The 15,283-nt window shown below is 44.5% G+C and overlaps 1 protein-coding gene across 1 annotated transcript; it reads left to right on the top strand.

Annotated features, from left to right (window-relative positions):
- Positions 1-267: 267 nt before the first annotated feature.
- Positions 268-6,393, top strand: GEM (GTP binding protein overexpressed in skeletal muscle). Its single transcript, XM_009981095.2, has 4 exons — positions 268-601; positions 3,718-3,794; positions 4,277-4,481; positions 6,116-6,393. The coding sequence occupies exons 1-4, from the start codon at positions 268-270 to the stop codon at positions 6,391-6,393; spliced, it is 894 nt and encodes a 297-aa protein (XP_009979397.1).
- The last annotated feature ends 8,890 nt before the right edge of the window (positions 6,394-15,283 follow it).

Below are 15,283 nucleotides of genomic sequence, written 5' to 3'. Positions count from 1 at the left end.
GCTATCAGCTTGTAAAGGCTAAACAAAGATAGAATTTAGCATGTGAGGGTAGTATCATCCCTAGGAGAAAACCTCTGACTCACTAACTAGAAATATTTCTGCAACTATGAAAGAGTGCAGAAAGTCTTGTTTTTCTTTTGCTCTGTATTAGATCCCTATAGAAGAGCAGGACTTGCTGCCTTGAAGTTAGTAAGAGCGTGTTAATGCATTTCTAAATGTTTTGTGGGTAACGCCTGTGATTTCCCTGTTTCTCACCAGGAGGAAAGAATGACCTTCAACAACGTCACCATGCGCCGCACCCACAACAGCAGCCTGCAGCAGCAGCAGCAGCGATGGAGCATCCCTGCTGACGGAAAGAATCTGCTGGTCCAGAAGGACTCCAACGAGTACAACCCGCAGAAGCGATATACCATCAGTCCCGATGAATACTACAGAAGGAGCTGGTCCTCGGAGTCGTCTGACTCTGTCATCTCCTCTGAGTCCGGCAGCAACTGCTACCGGGTGGTGCTGATCGGGGAGCACGGCGTAGGCAAGTCCTCGCTAGCCAACATCTTTGCAGGGGTGCACGACAGCATCGACAGCGACTGTGAGGTGCTGGGAGGTACGTTGTTATGCCCTGGGGTGTCTGTGTTTGCTTGCACTCAGCCCTGCCAGTAGTAGTTGACACAGAAAATCAGAGAGGCCATTTCATCAAAAATTGAGGTAGCATTTGGATCCGATCATCAAAACTGAATCAACACGTGCATCTGTCCTAAGAAAACAAGTAAGCAAAATAAGATGAGTAAGAGACTCACCAACAAGGATTGAAAGTCTCTGAAAGAGAACAGTTTAGATTCTCATGCTTTAATTTCAAAATACCTGTTGGAAACTGCCTCATTTCTGCCTGTGATGATGTTACACAGGAGGCCGGTTCAGCCTTCATGCTGGTCCAACATTGTGTCGCCTCTGGCTCCATGAGGCTGACTCCAGCTTTCTATGGGGGAGAGAAAACAACTGCAAGTCCTTATGGTTTACGAGAATGAAATACTTAGAAATAATATATGAAGAAAAAGCCACTGCTGAGTCCTCCAATCACCTTCAAAATATTTGCCATTAGAAGTCATCTCAGCCTTTCTGTATAAACACATTACCTCAGCATAGGATTTTGAGTAAAATAGATCTCCTTGCCCAGCGCGAATTCCCCCAGGGGAAATACAGAAAGAAGTCCTTAAGCAGTGTAGGAAAATTCCTATTGCCCAAACAGGGGAAAAATGCACAAGCTATAGGATTTTCTTTGGTGTTTCCCACTTGCTGTCCTCCTCTGCTTTGTTTAGGGGTGCAAAGTGGTCTTTAATCCCAAAGATCAGATCATGCAGAAGGCGAAGCTGTGGCACCAAGCCCTGATCTATGTTGTGTGAGATGTTGATGTGGAAGGGTTGTGCTACAATAGAAATCCACCGTGTCTCTAAGGAGGCAGACGCTGTCACCTTCGGAGGACGTGCACATTGCTGGCTGGTTTTGCTCGTCAGCACACAGGGCTCTCCTCATCTCTCCCGTATCCCTTCCCTCTCCTGCCTGCACTCCCTTGGTGCAACGGTGGCAGTGCTAGGACAGAGAGCTTCTGGGCTTCTCTTCCAGCCTTCGGTGGAGCACAAGCAGGACAGCTTTTTGTGTCTTTACCTTTCTGGTTAGGAAAGGTTTTACCCAGGATTTAATACAGCCCAGCATGGGAAGGTTGGACCAATATTATCCTTGCTCTCTGTCACAGACGGAGGGCAGAGATCTTCGTGCCTTTGGGGGATTTGAAACTCCTCATGGTGCAGTCACTCTGAATCTGGTATTCAGGTGTGCTTTGTCCTCAGCTGCTACCACTGTCTTTTCCCGCATCCACCAGCTCTTCAGCCTGGAGTATCTCTGATAAAAGATTTCCTAGTGCTAAACCAGTGAATTAGAGTAGAACCCTTGGGCAAGCCGTCTGAAAACGCAGCTGATTTGCTTTGCACACCCTTGTCAGACAGTTTTCTTCTCCTCCACGCAAAGCCATATGGTTTCCTCTTTCATTCGCACTCCCAGCAATATTGCTTGGGGTGTAGCAGTGACAGATTTTCAAGGCCAGATTTTCCTAGGTATTGGGAAACTTGTTCTTGTTATATCTCTCCTTTTTTAATGTCAGCTTCTAAATAAGCATGAGATGAACTAGTTGCTCACTTTCAGTGTGTTTTAAACCCTGTGGAAGTTCCTTAGGATTGACCAAGGTGCAAATCAGTGCTGAATATGACCATTTGGGCATAATATTTTTGAGGAGTATGATTCCGTGTTTGTAGCCTCTCCATGCGTAACAGAGCGGAGAAGGAGTCCTCTGGATATTGTTCTCTGGTGTGTATGGAGCTTGTTCCCACATAGATGGGAAACAGCTGAAGTTCTTGGTCAGTTGAAGAAACTATTCTCCAAACTGGAAATTTTATTACGAGAGAGGATGGTTTCAGGGTAGCCAACTCACAGAGGGAATACAGCTGTTTTTATGGACAGGCTTTGCTCCTGACTGTAAGAGTAAGCTAACTCACGAACACAAACATCATGCTAGTGGGCCTGTAAGGGAAACCACTCCTATCGATTAGCTCGGTCTTTTTAATCTCGCCATTTTAAGCTGTGTCAAGCCTAGGGTCTTTCTGGTTTTATTTTAAATGTGTAGCATTTTTGGCTCATTCTTTTGCACGGATATAGATTCCTGGCTTCGAGGAAAGGCTCTGATTACAATTCAGGGGAAAGTTCACTCCATTAACGCCCAGCGTTACGAGGCAAGAGTTAAGACACAATCCTGTCTACAGGCGTGGTTAGGACAGACCCCTTGAACGCTGCAGTGAGAGGGGTGGCATGCTCAGAAGGCCTAAGCTTGGCATTTTTCACTGACCAGCAATGCAAAACTAGAGATGGGTCCAAACCCCTTATCACTCATCCAAACACCGCCAGGTTTGGGGAAAAAAAGGAAGATTAGTATTTGAAGCAGAACTTAGACTGAGATTTCATAGCAAGGGTTGATGAAAATTGTGAGTGGGAACAGCCTCCTCAGATCTAAGCAGAACTTTGGTGTTTATAATCTAGGTATGGATTTTTGTGACCTTAGTACAAAGTAACTGAAGTTCTGTGATTTGTTGATTCTTTTGCTTTTTGACATCAAAGGTAACGTGGGAAACGGTGAAATGGGAGAGAACTAGGATGCAGCAGAAGTCTCAGTCTTTCTAAAACTCAGCAGCTCTTGTCTCACAAACCTCTGTCCTCACTGCTTGGTAGGCTGTTAGCTGTATTGCTCTCAGCAGCAGTGACTGCTCACCCGTAAACTGTCCCTGCTAAAGTGAAAGCAAATATTTTCCATTACTCAGCCTCGCTGGACTCTGCTGCTCCCATGGGGCAAATGTTCAGCCTTTGGTTATTTCTTCCACTGGTTCTATTTTCTCTCTCCCACATAAGATAAAGAGAATATCAGCCAAAATAATGAACATTTCGTTTCCTGATCTTTCAGCCTCCTTCATATATCATGGAAAGTAAGACAAGCAGTAATGAACAGAGGGCAGGTTCAGTGCTGATGGAAATGAGGAAAGAACTGAATGTGAGCCAGCATAAAATTTGGCTCAATAACTTGAACTGTGAACAAATTATACGTATTCAACTATTTGTTTTCTGTAATGTATGTGAGGCTACAAAATAATATATTACCAACCTTTCTGCTTTTCTTTCCAGAAGACACGTATGAAAGAACCCTGATGGTGGATGGTGAAAGTGCAACCATTATACTGCTCGACATGTGGGATAATAAGGTACTTTAGTTTGTTCTAATCAAATGTCAAAAGAAAAGTGCATATAAATGACTGCTAATAGCAAAAGTAGGTATCTGTCGGGAGAGAAAGTAGGTGTTTTCCATATGTCAACATCAGGGAAAATGTAGGATTAACCCCATCCCTGCACTGAGCCAGGCATGCCTAACATCTCTGCAGTATGAGCCTGAGAAGCGTAAGCCTTCTTTGTTTTTTCAATGATAAAACAAAACATTCAATCTATTTTCCAGACCATGTTCATTCCAGTCTAAAGCCAGGACAATGAATTATCTGGGGCAAGTTTTGCCCTCCTTTGTAGTGAAGTATTCATACCATCACCACATTGGAATTACTTTTAGTATAACTGTGATTCAAACCGTACCCATTACAGTTACAGCAGGAATGTATTTGGATTTTCTAATGTTATACTTTCTAAGTAAAACCTGCTCTGGGCATAACGATATCTGACCATTTCATTTGAACAGCGTGAGGGCGAATGGATTCGAGACCACTGCATGCAAGTGGGAGACGCGTACTTGATTGTCTACTCCATCACAGACCGAGCAAGCTTTGAGAAGGCCTCCGAACTCAGGATACAACTCCGCAGGGCGCGACAGAAAGAAGATATCCCCATTATTCTGGTTGGCAACAAAAGTGACCTTGTCAGGTGCCGTGAAGTTTCAGTAGCAGGTGAGGAAAATGATGAGCATAAAAAAGACATAAACGTTAAGAGTCACCTAGTAGCTTTTGAACAAACTGCAGAGCTCTGGCTGTGGGAGTGTGCTGTGATCAGGACTGGGCAATAAAAGAGCAATAAAACAACAGAGGACTGGAACAGAGGGCAGAGGACTGGGAGGAGTCTGCCAGGTCCTTAACCCTCCCTTGGTAATGCTGTTATGTGTCAGGTAATCCCTTTCCTAAAGTTATTAAGTACCATCATAAAAGCAGCTTGAATTTCTCTTTTCCCAGCTTCCAGTGTAAGACCACTGGAGTATGTGATTTCTCTGGTAGCTGGAAGCTCTCTGGATTTCCAATACATATTTATGCATAACGAGTTTAGCCCCTTTCATTCTGCTGCCAAAGGTTACCTCTCCTTTATAACCAGTTCTCTGTCCTCCCTGATGAATTAAAATTCCCTCTCAGCCTTTGTTTTGCTAGTCTGGGCAGGCACTATGCAGCCTTTCAGGAGAGGTCTCCTTGCTGCCTTGCTTTGGGATGCTAATCCAGCCCTCCCTCTGCTGCACACAAATCAATAACCACTAAGCGCATAAACAGGAATGGAGAGACTGCTGGGAAAGCTGCTGCTGGCTCCCAAGGTCTATAGTCAGTAAAATCTCTTATTGGAGAGTCTTTCCTGAGGCTTAGGTGACACAACATAACACACAGCAATGCATTAGATGATCTCATCTTGACTCATCGGAAACATAGGTTCCTCTGCTTAGCATTTTATTCTCTCTGCAGCTGTGCTACTCTTCTATTTCCCATTTGAGCTAGACAACTTTTTTTCACTGGGAATGTGCACAGTTCCTCTGGCTCCTGTCACAGTTGCCCCAAGCGAAGAGTTTGAACTGAGTAGCTCATCAGGAACCCAGGCATGCCTGTTTGCCATCTCATTCTTCTCTGCCCCACTTGAAAAATCTTTTGAAATATCGCAGGTGCATTCGTGTCACTTTAGTCATCCTGGGGATGAGTTCACAGCAAGCCAGAAGGCAGAATAAATTGGCTTGTGTGTGAAAGACAGCTGTCAGGTTTAGCTTAGGTTCAAGTAATTAAGGATAAGAACGGTGATTTCAGATGTACCTCTAAAGCTATAGACATAGTTCTGCCTTTATTTAAGGGTTTTATACGTGTCTGTCCACACCAAAGTTGCTACTGCCCCAAGACCCTGGTTTGCACCCACAACCCATGGAGGAGGTCTGGGCCCTGCCTCCTATCCTGTGCTGCGCGCGTGGAGGGTGCTGTCATCACCCTTTAATGTGACTTGAGGGAGTCTGCACGTAAGATGACCTGGTGGTTTTGAGTCATCGCTGACCTCTCAGCCTTCCATGTCTTGGCACAAGGCAGTCAGCCCCAGCTCCCTTCACTGATGACAGCGAGGACTGGGCTTTTCCAGGAGGGGATTCACCCCCCCGTCTCTGGGAAGGCAGTGTGACACAGAGCAGATGAATCCTGGGCTAGCAGGCAGCATCGGGTGATTGAAGACTTATCTGTGCCTATATTAGGCTTGAGGAATTTCCCCGGTGGCGCTGACTCCCTGCCTGTGGCCGCTGCGCCTCCCCGTTGCTCGTGATGCCTCGTGACATATCCACCTTGCAATTTTGCAGAGGGACGAGCCTGCGCCGTCGTGTTTGACTGCAAGTTCATCGAGACCTCGGCAGCCGTGCAGCACAATGTGAAAGAGCTGTTTGAAGGCATCGTGCGGCAAGTCCGGCTCCGGAGGGACAGCAAGGAAAAGAACGAGAAGCGGCTGGCGTACCAGAAACGGAGAGAGAGCATCCCCAAGAAAGCCAGGCGGTTTTGGGGCAAAATAGTTGCCAAGAACAACAAGAACATGGCCTTCAAACTCAAGTCCAAGTCTTGCCATGACCTATCGGTACTTTAAGAACGCTGGCTCTGCCAGAGCTTGTGGCATTTTGTGGACATTATGTAACTATGTCGTGGGACAATCAATCAATCTATATTAGATTGGGCTATCAAAGTGACTTAGGTTCACAGTTGTGATTGTGATGATACGTGCTGGCATAAGAACAGCACAGTGCATGGAAATATCTCTCTTTCTTTTTTTGTTGGTAGTTTTAAAAGAGAAGTATAGACCAGAATGACCCAAAGTTATGCTGGGAAGTGTTCTGGAATATACCTGTTGTTTCTCCTCTCACCTTCGGATAATAGTGTAAGAACCTCGAACCGTCATGACTTGGGAAGGGAATACTACACTCTTTACTCTTTCTCTTTGTTGTTATTATTTCTTTTTTAAAACTGTAAAGAATTGATGAACTGACTGGGGACTGGTCTTTTGCCAGTTGGCTGGTCAGGCTTGAGCACCCACAGCAGAAAAATCTGCATTTTTGTAGAATAGCCACCAGGACACTTTTTTAAAAATTGTATTTTATTTCAAGGATTGGTTTTAATGAGTTTACACATCTCTTACTTTGAAAATATTTAAAGGAAAAATCCTATAATCAAACAAATTTTCCTCTTGTATTTTCGTATTAAGGGACTGTTTAAAGATCATAGTAAAATTTAAAATTAAAGTGCAAGTTGTATCAAAGTGCATCAAGTGCATGATGCCAAACCTTTATAAATCACCTGAGCTTTTTTTAAGAAACCACATGGACTTCTTGTATCCAGCCTTGGCCTTTATGCCAGAGCTATGCTGTATTTATTGTTGTGCAAAATAACAAGCATTTTAATGTTGAGGGGAAATGTATTTATTACCAAGTTTCTTAAAGAATAATGTTAATTTTATTACTGTTTTCTATCTAATATCTTTTTTTCTGATATGCAAGTTTTTACTTACATGCCTTGTAATAAAATAAATAAAATATGTTACTGCCTTTGAGCCTCAGTGGGAAATCCCTAAGAATTTTTTCAAGTTGAGAAAATATTTTGAATGCTGGGCAAGATTGCTACATGACAAGTACAGCGAGGATTCCTTACAACTCTGAACACAGGCTTCTTAGCAACCTAGGATCACAAAGCAAGAACTGCCCGCAGCCCCAAAGCTATGAGTGCACGGTATCCCTCATGTACAAATGTGGTTGTGGTGACAGAGATAAAAATAAATCATTCTTGAAAAACGTATTTGGCCCCAAGCCTGGAAACACTTTAGAAATGTAGATGAGTACCGTTACCCCAATTTTGGGGATGAAAAGACGTGAAATGCTACGTGCGGGGACAGAAAGCAGGTAGCTGGCACGGTGTGCCCTAATCCTTAATTACTGTTGAGTATAATTGTGGGGTTTTCCTCCTGACTGGTTTTTGTGGACACACTGCAGAGTTCAAGGTAGAGGTACAGTCATTACATTTTGCCTGCAGATGGCTCAGAAAAGCCAAACCTCCATGCTGGTGGCTCATTTTCCTTGATGATGAAGGCAACAAAATGCAACACTAATAAGGTGAGAATTGGGTTCCCTGTCTCAGACTGTGCAGGTTTCATGCACTAAACGCTCTGGAAAAGGGGTGAGCTTGCTCAGTGTTTGCCCAAAATTGCCTCTGGTGAGGGGATGACTTTTAGCAGTTCTCTAGGGGTAAAATATCATGTTGCAGGATGACTCTGCACTTGTGCGGTATTCAGATCTCCCTGGAAGGGAATTCCTATCGTCTAGAAAAAAACGTTGGCAAGAACAGAAAACAACATTTTGAATAGAGCACAGACAAGATCCCTGTCGCTGGAGTTTGAATGAATGCTTTGGAACTGTCAGCGTGCAGCTTAAGGTCAACCCAGAGCAGTCTAGAGAATGATACTCACTCCGATACCAGTTTTCAGAACTTTTTCACTCTCAGAACCATTCAAGAATGGAAATAAGATCATGCAAATTAAACATTTTTTGAGATTATTTTTAAGAACTGCAAGTATAGCTAAACACAACCAGCACATTTCTTTAGTTTGTTCTATGGACACAACAAATCTAAACCACGCAGGTTTTGAAGAAATATAAAACGTCCATGTTGATCGTACAGCCTTTAGGGGTAAAAGTCATCCAGGTTCGCAGCATCACTGGATGCATAGACAGTATCATAAAAATTTGGAGTTACCTAGTAAGTTTTCATGCCCTCACTCCTCTCCTCCCACTCTTTCCAAGGATAATAACATTTCCTTCTAAAACATATGATTTTTTAAAGAAGACAACCCATGTGGTAGGCCCGTTCCTCAGCGCTGCCACAACGAGCCATGCAGTGGTCATGCACAGCATGCGACATCACTAGGTTTTTCCTGTGACCTTGGGGAACAGAGATCTCTGCAAGTCTGTCTTCTGGGGCTGCTGATGGACCAGGGCTGGTCCCTCTGAATAGCACAACACACTGTCACTGGACCAAAACAATTTGAAGAGCTGCCTCTGCCTGGCATGCCCCAGTCAAGCCCTTTTGGTCCACTCTACAGGCTCCTGGCTTGCCCTGAGTTTTCAGGGAGAGCATAGAGGAAGCTGTGAGGTGAAGGACCACCAACAATAGCATCCGTTCCATGGAGCTGTTGCTTTAGTTTGCTCAGACACTGTCGGGGTGTGTCACTGTCCAACCTCTGGATGTGGAGCGAGAGAGATGGTGCTGAGGATCCACACTCTGCACATTTAAGGGCTTTTCTTGCTTTAGACCAGGTCTAGCTTGGTCCCATGGACCAAATGCCCACTTGAGACCACAATGCCTGAGTTGTACTCCTGAAGTGCACTGTGAGTTTCATCTGGAAGTGACCCCAGTCATCTTCTCTGAGCTGCATGGCTCCAGCGAGTTGTAGGCACAGAGGATGGGCCAGGGCTTTCTTCTGCAGCTTATGAGGTGAATCTGAGTCATGGTTTTAGCTGATCATCACCAGATTATCAAATACAGAAACGCTCACTATATATAGCAGCTGGTGCACCTAGAATGACTAATACTAATTTAACCTGGAGTGCTGATGTTTCAGACCTTTAAAATCCAAAATCCCTTTGTTCATCTGAGATGTGAGTGTCCAAAAGCATGGAACAGATCAATCAGCGATTCTAATAACTGCTCTGGCTATTTATTAAGTCAGGGCTACAATGACAGATCCTAATGCGATAATTACAACGTCGGCCCCAGAGATCTGGCAGTAGCTGTGGAATACATGAGTCACAGCACTGAGCGCACGAAGGCCAAAATGGCAAAACTCAAGGAGTCCAAATAAAATAAAATAAATACAGGAAAAAAAAAGTCTAAGAACACGCAAAATACCAATTACAGTGTAATAGCTGTTATAAAAAGCTCTTTTTAGGAATACAGATCAGATCAGCAAGAGGAATTAGGAGGCATGTCCAGCTTTAATTAATTTAATCATGACAGATTAACTGCAAGAAGAAAAGTTTACTTATGCTTTGGGACAAAACTACACTAAGGAATTATTCATCGTTATGGCACTATGTGGATTTGCAGGGTGCTACGTGCTTGTGGATTTGGGAGAATTATTGATAAAACTTAGTCAAGCAAAAGAAAGACATTTTCAATAAAATCAATGGATGAACTGTGGATTTAATCTTCACACATACAAACCTTTCAACTCCTTGGAAAGCTTCAAAGACCATGGACCAGAGTTACCTCTCTTGGGCTGTTTGGAGTGCAGGTATAAATGGCAGAAAGGCCTCCTGACAGCAGCAGTCCTGGTGATGATAAGGTGATCTATAGAGGGCTGCAGAAGAGGAAGGAATCTGTTGATTTCTGTGCAGTATTGCCTCTACAATCAGCTCCAGCTCTCCTTTCTCTCTGGGAAGGCTTTTTAGAGAAAGCTGTGGCACCTGGAGAAGAGATGAGGTGTTAAGGAGTACTGATGGTGTTTTACTGGTGAGATCTCTGCACTAATGAGTTCTTGAATCTCCAAAAGTGAACCCTGCAACTCATTCCTTGCAACGCGTCTGGAGACTGCAGAGCTGAACATATTGCCAAAATCGTTCCTGTGTCTGACCCGCAAGCGCAGGAGATAAAAGCCGGTGAGAGCTGTGGGGCTGGTCGTCATCTGACTCTCTTTTCCGGACTCACTAGGGGGAAAAATGTTGGTGTTCAGCACACCGCTGGTGTTTAACAGATGTGGCTTCCAGATTCACAAAATAATATTTAATGAATACTGCCCATCTTGCCTGCAGTGCCCGTCAGTTCTGGTTCAGTGGGGTAGCACAGGACTGACAGGGCAGGACGAAACATGGTTTCTTTGGTGCTTGTCCACTTTTAGGACCCAGGCAATGCTAAGTGTGTGGTAGCACTCAAGGAGCACAAGGCATCCTGTGTTAAAATTCTGCTAAATGTCACATTGCTGGTCATATGCCACCAGCTCTTTTGAATGTGGCAGACTTCATGGGAGACCTCTGTGTCTCCACATGTAGACCCCTCTAGTTACAAAAGGGAACACAGTCATGTTAGGCTCTTCACCATGCTCCTGTTAGGCTCTTCACCATGCTCCAGAAAGGCTGTGGAGAAGCATTGCTCCTGTCACTGCTTCCAGAAAAGACCTGCAGGTGTAGGGACCCAGTGTTGGACAACTGCTGGCAACAGGGTGAGTTCCAGCATCTGCCACCACCAGTGACCGCTTGACATGTCAGTGGCAGCCTGACACCCAACCTCCCCTCCTGCCCCTTCCTCGTGGTGCTCTCGCTCCAGAAATCTGCAGATGTTGGGGCATGTAGGACCTCCCCTCTCAGTGACCACCTCACACAGGTGCCTGCAACGTTTTGGCGTTTATCCTCTGTGATCATATAGGGAAGATCATCAAAGTAGTGGCTTTTTGCCCCGAGACACTGAAATTCAGTGCACTAATTACTTGTGATTTTAGCGATTTTGCTGCTACGAGTTCCTCACTGCTGGATGGCAAGGACAACGCACCACGTGAGAGCGCACGACTCCTGTGTGTCTCACTTTGCAGTGCCAGCGCTGTATCATCACCCAGTTAATAATTTGCTTGGAAAACGATTAGCGTAACACGCGTCCTCCAGGTTTGGAGATTTACGCCTGAGTAACTTTACAATGGAATGATTTTCTCAGTGGCAGTCGTTTCCAAGCAGAGACTCTATGTATGTACTCAAAAACCTCCAGTTAGACACGAGTTGTCCCGAGCCAAACTCTGACTTGCTCTTTGGGCTGATAGTGGAAAGGGAGGTGGGAATTTTTAACAGGAAAATTCACACTGTCACATAGATACGCTCAATGATGTCTGACTTCAACTGCTGCATCTGTACATACAACTTATAGGGTCTAGTGTTTCTTTCCTGCTTGCACTGCTCATTCCATGGGTGCAGCCAAACCCTGGGATGTCACATACCCCATTGGACCTGACACTGCCCACCTCAGGCAAGGGCAGCCAGCACAGGAGCTGGAGAGGGGGCACTGGGCAGACACTGGGCGGTCATGGCTCCCATGGAGGGGTGAGGGGAAGCACAGTGACCATCCCTCTGGAGGAAGGATCTCCAGCTCTGCTGAGTTTTGCATCCATTCTCCTCTGACTCTGCATGCTTTTCACTGAATCACTTAACAGTTTAACTTTCACTGAACTCAGACCAGACCTCAACAATTTTTACATGGCCAGGATGCTGTTTCCATGCCTGCCTGTGGCTTTCACTAGCGTGTGTGTGTTTCTCCTATTCACAGCTTTGCTCTGAAGGTGCTTAGGATGTATTTCCTCTCTAAATACTGCTAAATCACTGAGCGATGCCTAGTAGGATGTTCTTAAGCTTTGCCACCATAATATCATTTCAGATGTTTTTTAGCTGTATTTTCAGTCTTCCATGCATCAAGATTTTCCTCCTCCCCTTCATGAAATCTTGTGTCATGAATGACTGCATTTGTTCCTCCTTGACCTTCTCTGTTCGCATTTTTGCCACCACTGGTACTTGGGAGTCAGCCAACCCCACTAGGATATGCCTAAAATCCTTTGGCATGTGGTCTTCCACCAGGGAAGCTCCCCCAGCATCTGTGCTGTGGTTAGGATGTTGTGCCCAGCTGATGATGCCCTGGGAACAGAGCTGCCAACTGCAGCTGTATTGATACGATCCATCAATAAGTGCAAAAGCACCTTGGCAGGAGCATGTTGGGCTCCTGTCCGTGTCCCAGGTACATCTTAGGCTGTTGAGAGAGAAAGTGGGGAAAGAGCTTGCAGTAAATAAGCCTGGGGGTTAGAGAGATGATGGAATAAATATGACCCACTCATGTTCCAGATAAGTGCTCTGCTCATAGAAAAATCCATCCTGTGGTATTTTTGGCAAAGCAAATAGATATCCTTGGTTTATGGACATCAGACTGCCCCTGGAGATTTATCAAAAAGGAATCTACAAACCCAGTGAGAAGAAATGCCTTACCACCTTGGATCCATGGTGCTTCCAGTCCTGTGCTGTGTCTGAGAGGGGGAGGCAAAGTGGCAATAGGAGATGCTATTTAGGGAGATCACCTATGGGACCTTATGAATAGCAGTTTTTCCCTCACTTTCTCCATTAGCTTTGTGGAACTGAAAATATCAGTCATTTCCCCCTTAGCCTTCTCCTCTCTAAACTGAAAAATCCCAAACCTTTTTGTGTCTCCCCTAAGGCAGCTGCTCCAACCACTAAACTGTGTTTGTTACTCTTCTCTGTTCCTTCTGTAATGCTCTCCTGCTGAGAGGCAGAGGCTGCAGCACATACCACTCGAGATGTAAGGTTTTAGAGAGTGACAAAACATTGTTCTCTTTCCTGCTTTCAGTACTCTTCCTGATTAGGTCATATTTGGCTGCCATTCCATATCCGTTTCAGACCACAGCCAATGGCGACCCGTCACCTGCCATCTTTTTGTCCACTCACTTGGTTTTAGGAGGTCCTTCATCACCAAAAATAGTTTTTATATAAACTATGCTCCACTTAAATGCAGTGAACATCACTTTTATGCATTACTTTGAAAACAACCAGACAATTTATACTACACAATTCTCGTCCTAATTAGAGATTTAAATATATAAGTTTGGCCACAGGATACAACTCCTATATTCTGAGTGCAACAAAACTTGTCTTCACAAGGATTATTGGATCAAGGCTGCCTTGCAGGTAAAAATCTGATATGACACCTGAAAAGAGGTGACAAGCTGGTAAAGGGCAGCTCTGCCAAACCTATCAGTGTCTGGGATTGCATCATACAATAAGCAGGAAGAGAGACACCTGCAGCTAATGCTTGCAGATGTTTGCTCAAGCAAGCAGCCCAGTTGACATTACTCACGCTAGGGGCGTTTTGAGGACTAGATAGTGCCCTTTTTATTGAATCAAAAAAGGACTAAGTGTCAAAAAAGCATCCGTGGTTTTGTTTGTGAGTAAGCAGTTATGTCATTCTGCCACATGAAAAGGGAATACGTCATGGTTTCATCTGGTCCATCTCATGTTTTCTTTAAGGTGTGCTCTTATCTCTGATGGGTAGGGCCTGGAAATGTTCTGCACTTTGGCACACAGTGAAACAAGATATTTTATTGAGACTATATACAGATGTTTACCTAAACCGCTCAGAGCTGGAGGCATGCTGAATGGAGAAAAATCAAAATTCTGTGCAATTACAATTTTCCATTTGGAAACCTCTTCCATAACTTGTTGTCCAGGTTACCAAAAACCATTAAAAAAGGCTACAAATCATGAAATAGCATGTAGATCCACTAATTGACTCACATTTGCTCTGAAAGAGTAATTTCATGCATAAAATTTGGTTGGAAAGAGTCCTCTCTGAGCTCATAGCAACCTCAGGGTTAAGTATGACATCTTAATTTTATTCTTGGTCCCTTCCTTCACTTCAGATTCGATTATAGCCAGGCTACTTAACAAACACATATCTCAGTTTGCCCTCTGTGTGCTGAGAGCAGTACTGCCTCCTTTTCTACCATATGTGGTGGAAAGACATCATTTTGAAAGCCTGTACAGGACTCAAAGCTGCCTGCTGCATTTTGGGAGTTGTGTTCCTCAGGATGCAAGAGGTGACCTCCAACCTGGCCAGCCCTCATGCACAGCATAGTGCATCTGCTCCCCAGGGATCTGAGGATGACAAGAAACATGGGCTCTGCTACGGGGAGGCTGAGGACTTCTGGGCCTGCCAGTTGGGAGGGGTCCAGGCAAACCTTACCCATGGTCCAGCTCCACATCCAAAGGCCACTATTTTAATAGTTCCTACCTGCAGTATTTCATTAGCATGGTAATTGAACAATTCTGTTTAAACAGAAGACAGAAATGACCAGAGTATTTTAGATCCACAAAAGAATTCTTGCTGGTTTTAAATATCTGGCTCTGGATGGCAGGATTTGCTATGAACGCCACAGGGACTGTGCAGAACATCTGCATCCTTGGTGGATGGCACTTGCTGCAAGACTGCTAAAGGACAAGCTAACAGTGACAGTTTTGGTTTCCAGGGTGCTAACTTGGAGGGGAAAAATGCTTATTCCTGGTCCTGCTGTGGGTGTCAGAACATCTTGGTTACAACGGTCTGAAGTGATGTGTGGTAGAGGAAACCCTTCTGCAGCACTGTAGCCTCAGACACTGTGCAGGCTCTGTCACTATGTATTTACCACAGTGATTCTGGCTATCCATGGCAAAGTCTTTGCCAAAGTTTACTGAAACACAAGTAAACCAACAGACTCTTCCCTCTCTAATTAAAAAAGAAGTTTAGCATGATGATAGGCCAATGTATGTAAGATATATAGTCAGGATTTTGACCTTGAACCGTGAGATTAAATATTACATGTGTCTTCAGAAGCCACATTATTCTCTACATGCAATATGTATTTAAAGCATTTATAGAAATATTAACCACATTTACAGAAATAGAAGACCGTAGTCAGC

This window comes from Tauraco erythrolophus, chromosome 3 (assembly GCF_009769465.1).
Source record: "Tauraco erythrolophus isolate bTauEry1 chromosome 3, bTauEry1.pri, whole genome shotgun sequence".
Lineage (NCBI taxonomy): Eukaryota > Metazoa > Chordata > Aves > Musophagiformes > Musophagidae > Tauraco > Tauraco erythrolophus.
This window is presented reverse-complemented; position numbering and strand designations above follow the sequence as displayed.

Coding starts and splice junctions, on each gene's coding strand:
- GEM (XM_009981095.2), top strand. CDS start 268: ATGACCTTCAACAACGTCACCATGCGCCGCACCCACAACAGCAGCCTG. Junction 602..3,717: donor CGACTGTGAGGTGCTGGGAG/GTACGTTGTTAT, acceptor TTTTCTTTCCAG/AAGACACGTATGAAAGAACC. Junction 3,795..4,276: donor TCGACATGTGGGATAATAAG/GTACTTTAGTTT, acceptor TCATTTGAACAG/CGTGAGGGCGAATGGATTCG.